Source organism: Dendronephthya gigantea, unplaced genomic scaffold (genome assembly GCF_004324835.1).
Source record: "Dendronephthya gigantea isolate DGI-Jeju-01 unplaced genomic scaffold, DenGig_1.0 000002F, whole genome shotgun sequence".
Classification (NCBI taxonomy): Eukaryota; Metazoa; Cnidaria; class Anthozoa; order Malacalcyonacea; family Nephtheidae; genus Dendronephthya; species Dendronephthya gigantea.
In genome coordinates, this window is record NW_021163012.1 from 3,335,196 (window position 1) to 3,349,582 (window position 14,387).

Genomic DNA, 14,387 nt, shown 5'->3' on the forward strand with positions numbered 1-14,387 from the left:
ATCATCTTCCACGTGTGTGTACCGAATGAATGCAGGCGTGTGTTACCAGTGAAAAACTTTATGTAATACATGTCCATTTGTATTAGTTTGACTAGAAAGTAGTAAATGAATGACGAATAAGATGATAGATCTAAACTGTGATCTAACCTGGCTTAATTACCATAGAATTAACATGGAATTGCCAGATAAGAAGACCCAATCGTAAGTGGCCATGTCGTAATCATGACGTAGGTGGCCTAACTGCATTGACCGGGCTGCTTAATTATTGAACAACTAAGCTAAAATATTTCAATGTAAATAGTTTAATTTTTATGAGTACCTATTTAATGCATAAATGAAACCGGTTAAAAAGTTTTAAACCGTTCCTTAACTGTAGTAATTATATAGAACATAAAACAATCGCCAAATGGTTCCCCCATGTAGGAATGTTGTTCGACTTTTGGAAAGCATACAAATATACTCGGCTGGGGTATTTTCCCGCTTTCCAGTGAATTTTCCGCAGCACAACTAGTGCATGTCCTGCACGGATAACCATATCTTATAATCCTAAGTTATGAATTCTTTAAAACACATGCGCGCGTGGAACCTTCCACGCGTGGCGACCACCACGAACCAGCCAAGTATTATGACGTCACTAATTGGTAGAAAGAAACGAGCAGCTTACGACGATATGACTGTGCGTGGAAAGTCCGCCAGCGATTCGTCAATTCAACGCTCGGGAGATAAGGATCTCTTGTTTAAGCTTCTTTGGCGGAAACCGAGTAGGAAAAGTCGGCGGGAAGTCGTACATTCGGCCGGAAGCTCGTTTCCCTGCCATATTTCAAGGAAGTTGCTTCTAGAAGAACACAAACTGAACATGCGGCTCGATCAAATCGAGAAAGAACGGAAACAGTTTTTACACAAGAACAGCAGCGAAAAACATTTGCTTCAGCTGTCCGCACGGAATGCCAAGGCTTTAGACAGCAGACGAAATAGCGGACAGTATTTGGTGACGAGTGACAAGAGATGTCCCTCACCAGCGTGGCAACATTGGCGCCTAAATAAAGGTAACAGTTTGGTGTGGATATCATTAAAATTTAATCCTGTAATGAGACGGTGAAAGAGATGATCAGTAGGATCTCCAGACAGAACAGTTTGGACTGATAAAGCTTTATAGTATAAATAAAGTTAGTTTAGTTTAGATTTCCTCCTGTAGTAACACTGGATCAATAAGAGATGATCCTTACTGGTCCTCTAGGAAGAACAGTTTAGAACTGATAGAGCTATCCAGTATAAATAAAGTTAGTTTATTTTAGGTTTCCTCCTGTAGTAACACTGGATCAATAAGAGATGATCCTTACTGGATCTCTAGGAAGAACAGTTTAGAACTGATAGAGCTATCCAGTATAAATAAAGTTAGTTTAGTTTAGGTTTACACCTGTAGTAACACTGGATCAATAAGAGATTCAGTATCCTTACTGGACCTAAAGGAAGAACAGTTTAAATCTAATAGAGCTATCGAGCAAAAATACAGTTAGTTCACGTTTCCTCCAATAACAAATTATCCTTACTGGACCTCTCGGATGAACAGTTTAAAACGTATAGAGCTATCTTGTATAAATAAAGCCTAGTTTAGTTTAGATTTTCTCCCGGAGTAACACTGAGTCAATAAGAGATGTTCCTTATTGGAACTCTAAGAAGAACAGTTAACTTATAGAGATGTCTAGTATAAATAAAGTTAGTTTGTCTAGATTTTCTCCTGGAGTAACACTGGATCAATAAAAGATGATCCTTTCTGGAACGCTCGGAACAAGTCCATATTGACATTCGTTCTACGCGTTTATTACTGACACGGATTATTACATGCAAAATTTTTGTAAATCTTGTTCAAAGATAGGGAACGTCTGAGAAAATCCTGGAGTTCAACAACGAACGGCGTATTTTACCCGAGTGGCGAATATTGCATGAAGCAGTTGGAAGTCAAGAAAGTTTGCTTGCTGAAGAAAATGGCCGAACGAAATCGCGTGACAAATTCGTTGCCCTGGAAACGGACCTACGACACGCCACAGGGACCCCCGCCATCGCGGAGCCCATCGAAGACGAACATCATCTGGGTGCGCGTGCGCAACAGCTCCGGTGAGATGGAAATTGATGGCTTTCTAAGAAGCGATAAAAACATCAATGAAATGCTTCCCGGAAAGAAGAACAATCCAGCTGTTCCTGTAATCGAGGTCAGAGTACCTCAAACAAATGACAACGGGGCTTCTAATGACACGAGAACTGAAAACAAATATTATTCGATGACAGGGATACGAGATTCACTTCAGAACACTGTAGGCGTAGAATCCTTGGATATAGACATTGCGCGGAGTCTTAAGCAAGGCATAATACAGGGCACAGGTTCATGTATGGATACTGAAGTATCCAAAGGACAGCTCTCCCCAACGGTAAAGGGCTTAAAAATTTGTCCAAACCAGATGCGCCGCGGTTTCTCGGCAAGTAAAAAGGTGGAAGAAAAAGCGAACGAGGTATCCGAGAAAAATGTCCATCTTCGTTCAAAACCCGATGATGCCGTGCTAAAAAGTCGGGAGAAAGCCACCACCTCCTACGCAGAGAGCGAAAACGATGCGAAAACAGATCGTCAGGTGTTTGGAAACGACCGGTGTGGAATTGTGCGGTCTAGGAAAATCGTGGGCAGTAATCGATCCAGAAACAGATATGCTCGTGAACTATCCAATGTTGAAAATATCAGGCAAAGGATCGGACACTCTCGCCGAAGGGTCGGAATTGGTCGGAAACATGTCGGAAAGGATCGTGAGAAGGTCAACTGGGATAGGTCTAACAGTGTTCGGTCAAACCCCGATAAAGGTCGGAAGAGTGTCGGAAAAGATCGTGAGAACATCAAAGAGGATCGGTCAAATACTTGCAGTGCTCGGTCAACTGGTGGGAATAGATTGAAAAGTGTCGGAAGCGGTCGGACGGTCGTTCGGAAGCGCCAACACAACATCGGAAGCAAGCGGAAAACGCCGATTGTAGGAGAGAATGCTGAGGAGAATAAAATCTCTGAAGAGGCGGGTAATATTTCTTCAACTAAGAGCACTTTGGGAAAAAATGTGTCGACATTTGTTAATTCAACCAACGTGAAGGGAACGGGAATTTTCGCGATGAATTTAACTACTGAAGTACATCAAAGACAAAGGATGGATTTGCGAGAAAAGCAGCTGTTTCCAAGAACGAAATCAAGAAATGTTCGTCCAAGCTACAGTCAGCGATGCGTTCTGACGAAGATATAAAATCATCCGCTAAACCCCCAAGGAAAAGCTGTTCGGCATGCTCCGTGAAGACTTCGGCAGCCAACGAAGGCATTCGTGGCACGACGAACGGAAACAGATCGAAATCGGACACTCTGGCTGTATGCAAATCGCGCAGGGACTTGGGATTGGGCCGGGGGTACAGAGGACCAGATAAGGGGAGAAAATCCCAGTCACCAGTCCCCATAACCCTGCCCTCAGAAACGCAACAGCAGAACTTCGATAAGGTGGCCAAGAATAAGTTGCGCAAGGCTTTGGCGGTACAAATGAGACGACACTGCTACACAGATACGTGGGCGTACCCGTCTTGCAAGATCGGAGACGTCGCAGGGGGAAGCGACGAATGAAAGGGGAAACTCTTCACAAGAGGGAGAGTAATCCCCTGGGGGGTAGTAACCACACCTCAGAAGATTAGGACATCAGTTAGTTTCATGAAAACACGGTGGACAATGTTAAAACGTTGTTAAAACTTTGTTAAAACATAAACTATTTACTTTTTTTTTAAATATTTTACAAATGCTTGTCCGTGTACAGTTTGACTCTTATGGGAACTGAAATAACAACAAAATAATCGCTGGTCACTAAATGAGCATGATCATATTTGCCTTTAGTTGAAATTCTTAACCCGACATTGGGCATAATAGGCGGCCCAAATGTGCGTGATACTTTGAAACTGAATGTTGACAAATTGCCGAAAACTTTCTCGCGTTCAAATTGTCACGCATATTTGCGCTGCCTATGCGTAGGGCTGTATATCAAAAAAGCCTTTACCAGCAGACTATATTTTGAAATATAAGACGAAACAAACTGCAAATAACATCGTGTGAACTCAAGATTTTAGACGCTGAATTATAACGATACTTCGACATTTCAGAGTCAATTTCAAAGCTAATTGGTTTGACAATGACTTTATCAGTCTTGTGTGTTTAATAAATCAAATCTTGAGTTTCCAAGATGATTTTTTTTGTTTTATATATATATAAAAAACAGAAATTTCACGACTTCTATAAAGACGCTACGGGTGGTCCGCACCTACTTTAAATTTAAAAATTTAACACTGAAAACAAAAATATAAAAGCATTTGGATGGGAAAGAACCTAGCAGCGTGCTTGAATGGTAACAAAGGAGAGGTCTTTTCGTTTTTATAGGCTGTTATTTTCCTACGTTTCAAATATTTTCCTCATTTCCTTATACATCCTCATCTCCATCGTCTGTAGTGTGCAATTCTCCTATTACGTTCTCTTCCGATTAAAATTATTCAATATTTCCAAATATCCATTTCCTTTTCGTATTCGTTCTTCCACTTTAACTTCCAGCCATTCCTCGACGGTTTCCTCGTGGTAAATCGCCCTGAGGCACTGCCCCACGTGCACCCGAATGAAGCTCAAATCCTTAAGGGCGACATCGCACAACCAACGCGCATGCTCGAGATGTGCAGCGTTCACGAGCTTATTCTTCCAATGCCAATTCGTAATCCAACCGTTCATTTGAAATCTCGTCCGTTTTAAGAAAAACTTCGCTTTCTCTAAGTACGCAACATACGAGAAAAGCTCCGACCCGGGGAAACAACCCTTTTCGAATTCCGCGTTCGGGTCGCTCACGAGAGGCTTCAAGGAGCGGGTTGATGTGAAACCGAGTTGTTGAGCGACAAGTTCTTCGACTTCGTTGGTAAGATGGCCGTTTTCGAGAATTGCCAAGCACAGGACGAGAGACGGGACCGCGGGTGCAAATAGTTCGCAGAGCGTCGCAAAATGGTCGTATCTCGACCAGCCCGTCAGGGCTATACCCGATATCTTGCAACGGGTGGTTTCGGGCAGATTCGAGATGAGCTGAAGCCAAGAGAGATGGTTGGCAACGTGGTGCTCTAGCGGGACAAAATCGGCCGTTGGCCCTGAAATGACGAACGAAAATTTATATCGAGGCCATTGGCAAAGCGGAACTATACTATCTAGAACAGCAACGGCCGGCAATCGACGATAGATGATTTCCCTTTTTAAACTAAATTCAAAAGTGGAAATATTACCGGTACTGGACATTGTAGTTGAAAAGAGCATTTCAAAGAGCGTTTGGATTTTGAAAAGAAAAATTAGTGAAATAGGAAAGTTTGGTGACGAAATATGAAAAATGTGAAAAACTGAAATCAGTATTACGCGTCAAGTCTTTCTAAAATTTTCTACTTTTCGCGCGTAGTACAAAACTTGCCCAACTTCACAAGATGATATTTTCACAATTTTTGCACTTGCACTTCCAACCAACCTTTCCAATCCATTATTTTTAGGATGCTCTTTCGAGCTGTGGTTATGAATTCTGCGAAGAAAATCGTCCGCGCGAAAAAAAAATTTGAAGAATAATTTTGACGAGCAATTATGTATAAAAAAAGGTTTCACTACTATAGGACTTCATTTACTAGCTAGTCTCTTGCCTTCTTTTCACTTAAATATCGAGAATTCTCATCTAGTATTTACGGTACCTGATGATCCTTTGTAAGAGCTTGCAACCCAGATATTATCAAAGACCTGACTGAAACGAGAGAACATTTCCTGGGGAAAGTAATTCCCGATATCATCCAGGTATCCCCAGGCCATCGGCTCTACGAGGCTGCCAAACGGCTGAAGCTCCTCGACGCTGTAGTCGGCCAACATATCGTGCCATATGAGCAGTGAGATGCTCGGCCATTTTGTTTTGACATACTGAAGCAGTGGTATCATGTGAGTGCTATACAGCTGTTGCTTACTCATGCTTGACGCCTGACAGGCAGCGCACGTGCCCAAATTGAACACCTGGATGGGTAAATGTGATAAAATCTTTATGTGCTTAATTTTTTTCTTCAAAGTACTGGGGTCAGTTGTATGAAAGCTGGATAGTGCTATCCACTGGATAGTGTTTTTTCAATCGCTCTAAAATCGCCTATTGTTGGGTATAACTTTGATTACGCCCTAATATTCCTAAATTGAGGATCTTCTTTATTAATATTGGTTCCAAAGATGAAATTTTATTGCTTTTCCAGCATTTACAGAGACAGTTGACAAAATCACTATCCGGTGGCAATATAGCTATCCAGCCTTCGTACAGCCTGAGCTATGGATTAAGGTAACAATTTCAGTGAGGGTTCCCTATTCAATTGCTCAATTTCAATAAATAAGCATGGGCGTAGCCAGGGTTCTAAGTAGGGGAGGGCAAGTGCATTTAAGGTGTCAGGGGACACCCCTCGACAAATTCTAGGGCTTCTAAAATTCTGAAAAATAGGGGTTCTCTAATGCCGAGGTTTGGGCAAGATTGGAGGTTTGTTTTTATTCTGTGGGTTGCCCCCCCTGGCTATTACTTTTGATGCAATTGGTGTGGTGGAATCTGAAATGGTTTAATATTAACATCTCACCTCATCCCCTCCAATATGCAGGTACTTGAGATCTTCGTGTGCTTCGACAACTTGATCCACAAGACTTTTAACCAAATTCAGCGCAGCTTTGTGCAGTGGACAGACCGAAATAGGATTATTAGCTGTCTCCAACACATCCGCAAATTTTGCATGCTTTAAAACGAACTCCATGTGACCGAACGTTTGAACAAGCGGAATGAAAGTCAAGTTCTCGTTTTCGGCAGCTTGTTGCAGCCTGTGGATGTCGTTTAACGTGTATGCACGAGGCTTACGAACGACCTGAAATTGATCTTTATACGGGAAGAAATCTTCATACTCCATCAGAATTCCAGTCGCTCCCCATTCGCGAAGCAAAGGGATTAAACGCAGCATGTACTCAAGCTTCGGTGGAGCGCCTTTGAGATCAAAGTGAACCAATTTCTGGCCCTGAAATGCGGACATTTTCGTGAAAGATCAAGGCAAAAAGATCATTGTTTTGGACGCCATATTGGATATTAATTTCAATTTCAACACCCGATTCTTATTGACCTTTCCAATTAAGGTGGCTCTCGGCCGCTCTCCAAATCTTTTTCAAGTCTTTGATCCTTGTTTGGCCACCCCGAGTGCAAAATATAACCTAGTTTTCAGTAAACGCTGAAAGTTATATTGTATTAACGCTCGGCGAGCCCTGCTGTGGCCAAGGGCCACAGGGTTTACATGGTCCCGCTTAGCGGGCCTAATTAGTCGGGATTCAACAAAGCGTGAGATGAAATATAATATTGGAATGAGTATAATCTTGGCAATTGTGTGATCATTCCAAAATCACTTTGAAGTATTGGAATGAGTATACAAGATGATTATAGCAGTGGTGTATACTCATCCCGACATACTGACCCGACAATAGCATGAACTTGTTTTGTTTTATAACTGACTTATTTCCATACCTCAAAATCTGGTAAGCGGGCTTATGTGAACAGCACCTATATTTCAATACGTAGACACTAGAAACACTTGTTTTCTAAGGATGATGTCTAGACGGTGATATTAATAAAAGCTTTGTTTACATTTTGAACTGCTATATTTCATCAAAATGTGACAAACTGTCTGCATATCCCCAACACAAAACTGGTTCACTATGGTTGTAAATGAATGTGAACCTGAGTTTGCGTCCAGTAAAATCAGAAACATGCAAAATTTCGGGAAATTTTTCAAATCAGCGGGCAGGACACATTTTAAAGTGCTTTCATTAAATAGACCTAGAGAGACGCAAGTACGTGGCAATGAGAACGGTAGGATTTTAAAATAATATTCATTTTCATTCTTTAAATTACATCTGACATTTCATGCAAATAAATAAGTTCCTAACATTCTCTATGACTTTATGAATACACAACCCCGAATTTCTAATTTTAAAACAGCAGCATTCTCAGAAGATTGTGACGAAGATTTTGATTTTGCTCCAACACCCAAAGCGTCTACGATCCAACCCACTGACCAGTATCATTGTGACCCAAATTGTGTTCACGGTTTTAGACAACCGTCTGATGGTAGAATAACCTTTTACTGACTTTCCTTGAAAGATGACGGACTTTCCTTGAAAGATAACGGACTTTCTTTGAAAGATAGCTGACTAAAGTTTGTTTATATACAATGTCCTCATTTTTTAAAATTGAAGTAAAATGGATTGAAGTAAAAATGGATGAACAAAGGACTGATTCATTTAGTCGTAATTCTCGTGAACATGTCAAGGTGGTTGATGTATTAGAATATTGCTGCATGTATATGCAGTAAAAAATAACGAAATATATAAAAACAAAGGCAAATATTCATGCGGACTATTTCACATCGGTGAAAGCGGCGAGGTTCAGATTGGCTCCCACTTCTAAAACCTTAGGTTGACCTAATGGGCTCGCTATTGGTTAATCTGATATAGTTATCGAATCTGGTTGGTTTATGTCTCCGGAAAGGCAGCGGTAGTGAAATCTGAACCTCGCTAATGACTTGTTCACGATATTTACAACTACACGAAAGCCAGGTTTCACGAGTCAGAAGATAAAAGGTAAGAACATCCTTAGAAACTATGTGACGTCATGTGATGTCACATGACATGATTTTTGATATTGGGCCTTTCGGGTCTCAGTGCATCAGTTACTGGATAAAATAAAACCTCGCGTAGCTCAGTGGTACAGGAGATGACCTTTCGAATGTCTTTGGGGAATTAACACGATTCCTTCTTTAGTTAAAGAACGCGTGCGTTGACTTGCTGTTGTAACCAAGTTTCTTTAAAAACCTGTTCAAAGAAAAACACGAAACTGTTTGGAAAATTCGAACGGAAATAACATTAAAGTCAGAAACTGGGACTAGCGAGATGGCGACTGATAACTTTTTTTCTGAAACGAAAGAAATGAAGACAAGGTTGAAGCTTATATAATACGTTGCTACAACTAGTGACTACAACTTCATAGCAACCACGTCCGTTGGAACAACTTGAGAGTTTTCAGACAACAGGTGTGAGTTGTATAAACAATTAGTTAACTTTTTAACTGTAGTTAAGGACAGAATTCGCCAATCGGAGTTGTGTATTTCTGAGATAACTAGGATTTAACTATGCAAAGTGTAGTTAAGAGTTTTATACAACCGGGCCCCAGTACGTCATGTATTTCACTACAATAAGGTTGACTTTACAGTATCACAACACAGCACTTACCTAAGTTGTTGCAACATGAAAGGATCAGGACCGCAGAGACAAACGAGCAAATCTTGCTCGCGGCCTGCCTTCGGGCAGGCAGGTAGTAACTCCTTTAGTGAGTCCTCCGCGATGCGGCCTGAGTAGCCTGACCAGGATTCTGGGGGGTTTGATAAGAAATATGAAACCCGAAACCTAGAAAGAGTGGTATTGATGTCCCAGGTCACTTTTCGAAAGCAAGTTCTGACGTTTGACTGGGGAATGTTCGCATTCCCACTCGAACAGGGGGGGAGGGCGGTTTGGGCTTGACTCAGGAAGCCAAGGAATGACGAATAAACTCGATTTCAAATTCAATTTCAAAGGGATTTCACAATAGTATGCAAACATTTGCATATTATGATGTGAACTTATTAAGTCACAGCATTCACAATATCTCTATAAACTAGCACGTAGCTATATGAAGGTTGCATTTAGCTAATGTGCACAGATTATGTTATAGTTTTCTATGAACACCGAGCGCGTGGGCGCATTTGGAAAGCACGTGACAAGAATGGGCAAAACTATCCCAAGCAACCCCGCCCGCTCGATATTTTCAGTCCCTGATCTCTATACATTAGCTGAATGCAACTATTGCCATTGAATATTCCATTGAGCGTTTTCAATAAAACGTCCAGGTGCTAACAAGGCTGTAAGTTACGGTGTAAACGAAATTCTTTTACTAACTTTCTAGGCATTTCCTTCTGTAGTTTGTCCAGATTGTCTTTCCAGATTATATCTTTCTCCTCTCGGTTGGCGTATAACAAAGTAACAGTTCTGTTGAACGTAAGATCATAAATAATTATCAAACACATTGTGTTTATACAAAAGAATAATGCAATAATGCACGGGTGACGATTTTACCCGGGCGTGAAGTGAGCCCGCATTGTTAGAAGCGTTTGTCAGCGGTACCTTAACGAAATTGTAACCATTCAAAATTATCAGCCTCCCTCTACCCCCGGATAAAATCTTCACCCGCTTTTCACACCTTACCTCAGTGCCGGTAATTGCTTGTGTACAAACGAGTGAATCATTCTTATCATTGGTGTTAAACCTGCACAAAAACACATAGGTGTACGAGTGCTGTAAACGGTCCGAGACAGGTACTAGACGACCCCTGAACTCTTATGCGGACGGTTGGCCAATCAGGAACACGCCTTGTTCGCAAAATATTTTTTATGTCAAATTTTTGTCAGCGTCTCTTTGGACGGATTTTCAGTCCTCGTAATAGCGAACTCGCAAACTCGCTGCGAGAGTTTTCGTGCAATAAAAATGCTTTAAAGTTCATTTTAATTAAACGCAAGCACTCGCAGCAAGCTTGGGAGTGGGCTTTTGCAATAAGTGGAAAAGGGGCTTTAGTCTGCTAATAGTTTTGCCAATAAAATGGAACTATTAGTACTTTTTAAATTGTCCATTGGTTTTAGTGTTTGTGTATATACAACTTCACCTACTACACTACCTGTCCCTCCAGCAATCATACAAATATCTTTTGCTTCAGTCAGACGGGAAGACTTAAAGTTTCCACTATACCCCGTCAGCAGACAATGGTCTCCTACAATTGAGAAAAACGTTTTTCAGGGGATAGTTAACTCAGGATAAACCGCATGTAGTTTTCAAATGAAACTGATTTGAAGTGAAAAGTTTTAATTGTGAAACCTAAAGAGAATTTTTGCCTACCAACATTTACGTCCAACAAACTCGGCGTCAGTGTCCCTAACGAATATATTTTTATTATCAAGTATAAATGTCTTTTATTTTCCTCTGAACTCTTCCAATCAAAGGATGGATGAGTGACCGTGTATGGTCTTGAAACATCGATTCCTAAATGAACAAAGAGAAGATGACGTTGTCAGTGGCGCCGCCAGCAATTTTTTTGAGGGGGCAAATTCTCGGGAAGGTCCAGAATGAATTAGTAAATTTCAAAATTGTTGACCCTCGTTTGGACAAATTTGAAAGCCGGTTCTTGGGGGGGGGGATTGACCCCCCTTGGCCCCTTTCCTTAGCAGCACCAGCAATATAGTTATAAGAGATTTTTTTTGAGATCAAGGGCCACCTGGCCGGTTGATTGAAAGGCATTTAGCTTAAAGAGTGGATAAGCCAAAGTTTAAAATACTCTTACACACCTTTTGAATGACTCAATCAAAATCTTATGCATTAAATATATACTTCCATTGAAAATTAAACTATTTACATCGAAATATTTCAGCTCAGCTGTTCAATGAATAGATTTTGTTTTCCATTTTGAACTGATTTACCACTTAAGGCTAAACGCCTTATGAAATACCATCACTGGTACAGTGTAATTGACAGTGAGTTAACTCCACTACACAGGCATGAAAGAGTTTAAGATTTCTACCTGAGATTGTTCTCTGTAAATGAACATGATGTCCAATGGGACACTCCATGACCAAACCTTCTGGCAGGTTAAAGCAAAACATTTTAACATTGTGAGTGACCTCCACTATTGATTTAACTTCGCACTTCCAGTATAAACCATCTAGAAGACATGTTTGAAACAAATGGTCTAATAATGATGCATACCGGCACCTGCTACTAAAAACAATTGTTGCGTTTAGTTTAGGTTCATACAATACCGTATGTTTGAGGTACAATACCTTCACTATCATCGACAGTATCTTTCGGTTTGAAGACGGGCGTAGGAGGGGCAAGAAATGTTACGGATGGCTTGTTACTACCTGTACCTAAAATAAATATCATGAAATTTATGACCAGAGTAGATGCAGGTGTAGATTTTTTTACTTTTTTGGGCCACGAGGAAACTCAATAAGCAAAATAGAATCCACGGGGGGGGGGCTATATGCCAAGTACCAGCTAGTACAACAGGGTAATCTCTGGTAAAGGCAGTGTTCAATAGAGTGCAATGACAATGCAGGTGTTCAGTTGATTTGGAAACATTGCCATGTTGCAATTTTCATTTCAGTAATGTTCCAGAGTTCAGAGTTCTCAGAGATTTCAAGTTTCCTGTTATTTAATACTGTTTCTATCCCAGTGATATAGGTTATTTTAAATTGTACTCAATTATACCCACCGCTTTTTTTTTTCTCTTTCGGAGTTTGCACAAGAGGACCAATTAAACATTTTTGCAACATGGACTCTGCGTTCACCCACTGGTGGATCTGAGGAATGAAAGAGTGACTGTGTCTTGTGTTACATGAATATAAAATGTGTTATTGATTTACATCAATGAAAAATTTACATTTGCCGTAGTTATATAAAGGTACTTATTACTGCAATTACCCCTACCCCTGTAAGGAATCAATTGCTGAAATTATGCATAAAATATATTTATTATTATCCCAAAAATAATTATTTCAGAAATTCCTGACTTCCAATAGTCAAACATGCAATAATCTACAGTATACCTGGTTCCTCTACACATATTTTCATGAAACATTGTATATAAATTTTAGCCTCAACTGCACTAATTGTTAGTGATTTCTCTAATTTCAAATTGTTCACTGATATTCTAGCCAGACTTCATGCAAGTGAAATTTTTATTTGCCAGTAACACCTATTCTACACAATGAAGTTGAAATGTCCACAGTCCACTAGCTGGCTAATTTAATTTATCATGATTAATTTAAGTGGGGACAATGAAGAATTAACTGTGTTAAGTCATGATGATGGAGACAACAAGTTGTTGTGTACTTTTCATAATTCATCATATTAAATGGATGTCACAATGATAAGTCAATCATCCCAACTACTAATTTCCTTTGCATTACCTCATTAAACAGCTGTGTTGCATCTATCCCAGCACCCTTCATGATCTCTGGTATACCCCCAGGATGGTATTCCAAATATGGTGTGATATTATAGACACAGCCTAATACAAAATGGAACATTAAGATACGTTTTTAGGTAAAGGGTGTTTTTTAGGGGTAGCACCAGAGGGGGGTGGCGGTGCAATCCCTCTACAATTTAAGTATACATAAGCCATTGATTTAAGGGCCAAATTGCCAAAAATTCTAGCATGTTGGAAAAACGAATGGCTCATAATCACTCCTTATAATAGAAATCCATTGTCTTATGTAAAATTGATGTGCTTGATCCCTAAAGCCTGATTTGAATACAGATTGTTGGCAATGGGAGTCATACAATCAATTTCAAAATAGTCAAAGTTTCATATCCCTGCGATGGAAATGTTTTTTTTATCACATATTCTTCATCAAACACACACAAGATGGACCAGATTCCATCAATTGCCAGCCATATGTGTCATTTAATACATGAACGTTCATATATTAAACGAATGAAGCAGCACAACAGGGGGGGGAGTGTGTTCAATGATAATTATGTATTTGTTGTGTACAAATAGTTTACATGGAAACCGAAATATTCAGAACAAAACATTTAATATAGCATACACGACAAGAGATTTTTGCATATTTAAATACCCTCCCATCAATATTTCAAAGAAAGCCCACCTCTCAGACATATCCACGCATCGTCAACGCGATTATGCTTGGCCAATTCTGCCGGAGTAATCTTCCGATATTCGCCTCCAAAACCTTGCAAATCTTTCCCGCTGTTCCCTAATCTAATCCAGTCCATTAAACTCCGTCCCGGCTTCAGGGCAACCTTGTTTCTCGGGCTTCCGATCCTTTGGGGAGATCCAGCCGAAGGAAACGAAGCCGCCATATTGTTGTCACTGACTGCGGGATCACCGCGGGTCGATGAACCGATTCGTGAAATTGAGCAACCCAGCTTTGCTTCGGAAAATTCGATCAAAAAACAACCAAAATATTTACAAATTATCCCCAAATGTGTTGGCGTAAAGCAAAACAACAGAGCTTCACCGTAAGGCCATTTGTTTTGTTTATTTTACTGCATTCTGCATAGACACCCAATATTTTTCGTCCAATGGACCAGCCCGTGGACTCCACGAAACTATCGCGATTCGCATTTCTACTGTTCTACATTCTTTGCCTTTTGTACATCCAGTTTTAATCGAATATTACTTTCTGAAATGGAGCTTTAAACGGTCCTATTACAAAGA

At 40.3% G+C, this 14,387-nt stretch overlaps 3 protein-coding genes across 3 annotated transcripts; 1 reads left to right on the forward strand and 2 right to left on the reverse strand.

Annotated features, from left to right (window-relative positions):
- The first annotated feature begins 672 nt into the window (after nt 1-672).
- Nucleotides 673-3,272, forward strand: LOC114533437. Its single transcript, XM_028554957.1, has 2 exons — nt 673-1,046; nt 1,873-3,272. Exons 1-2 carry the CDS (start codon nt 857-859, stop codon nt 3,270-3,272), a joined length of 1,590 nt encoding a protein of 529 aa, XP_028410758.1. The 5' UTR covers nt 673-856.
- A 517-nt stretch (nt 3,273-3,789) lies between these two features.
- Nucleotides 3,790-7,150, reverse strand: LOC114535621 (hexosaminidase D-like). The gene is made up of 3 exons (XM_028556907.1): nt 6,667-7,150; nt 5,761-6,070; nt 3,790-5,181 (listed from the first exon to the last, which is right to left on the reverse strand). The coding sequence occupies exons 1-3, from the start codon at nt 7,105-7,107 to the stop codon at nt 4,523-4,525; spliced, it is 1,410 nt and encodes a 469-aa protein (XP_028412708.1). The 5' UTR covers nt 7,108-7,150; the 3' UTR covers nt 3,790-4,522.
- Nucleotides 7,151-7,938: 788 nt separating this feature from the next.
- Nucleotides 7,939-14,053, reverse strand: LOC114534509 (cytochrome b5 reductase 4-like). Its single transcript, XM_028555966.1, has 11 exons — nt 13,816-14,053; nt 13,114-13,214; nt 12,417-12,504; nt 11,983-12,069; nt 11,724-11,864; nt 11,045-11,188; nt 10,827-10,919; nt 10,361-10,421; nt 10,055-10,144; nt 9,353-9,526; nt 7,939-8,935 (listed from the first exon to the last, which is right to left on the reverse strand). Exons 1-11 carry the CDS (start codon nt 14,027-14,029, stop codon nt 8,881-8,883), a joined length of 1,248 nt encoding a protein of 415 aa, XP_028411767.1. The 5' UTR covers nt 14,030-14,053; the 3' UTR covers nt 7,939-8,880.
- Nucleotides 14,054-14,387: the final 334 nt, after the last annotated feature.

Coding starts and splice junctions, on each gene's coding strand:
- LOC114533437 (XM_028554957.1), top strand. CDS start 857: ATGCGGCTCGATCAAATCGAGAAAGAACGGAAACAGTTTTTACACAAG. Junction 1,047..1,872: donor ACATTGGCGCCTAAATAAAG/GTAACAGTTTGG, acceptor TCTTGTTCAAAG/ATAGGGAACGTCTGAGAAAA.
- LOC114534509 (XM_028555966.1), bottom strand. CDS start 14,029: ATGGCGGCTTCGTTTCCTTCGGCTGGATCTCCCCAAAGGATCGGAAGC. Junction 12,505..13,113: donor CAACACAGCTGTTTAATGAG/GTAATGCAAAGG, acceptor TTCATTCCTCAG/ATCCACCAGTGGGTGAACGC. Junction 10,920..11,044: donor TTTGTTGGACGTAAATGTTG/GTAGGCAAAAAT, acceptor TCTCAATTGTAG/GAGACCATTGTCTGCTGACG.
- LOC114535621 (XM_028556907.1), bottom strand. CDS start 7,107: ATGTCCGCATTTCAGGGCCAGAAATTGGTTCACTTTGATCTCAAAGGC. Junction 6,071..6,666: donor TGCATATTGGAGGGGATGAG/GTGAGATGTTAA, acceptor TTACCCATCCAG/GTGTTCAATTTGGGCACGTG. Junction 5,182..5,760: donor CTCTTACAAAGGATCATCAG/GTACCGTAAATA, acceptor TCGTCATTTCAG/GGCCAACGGCCGATTTTGTC.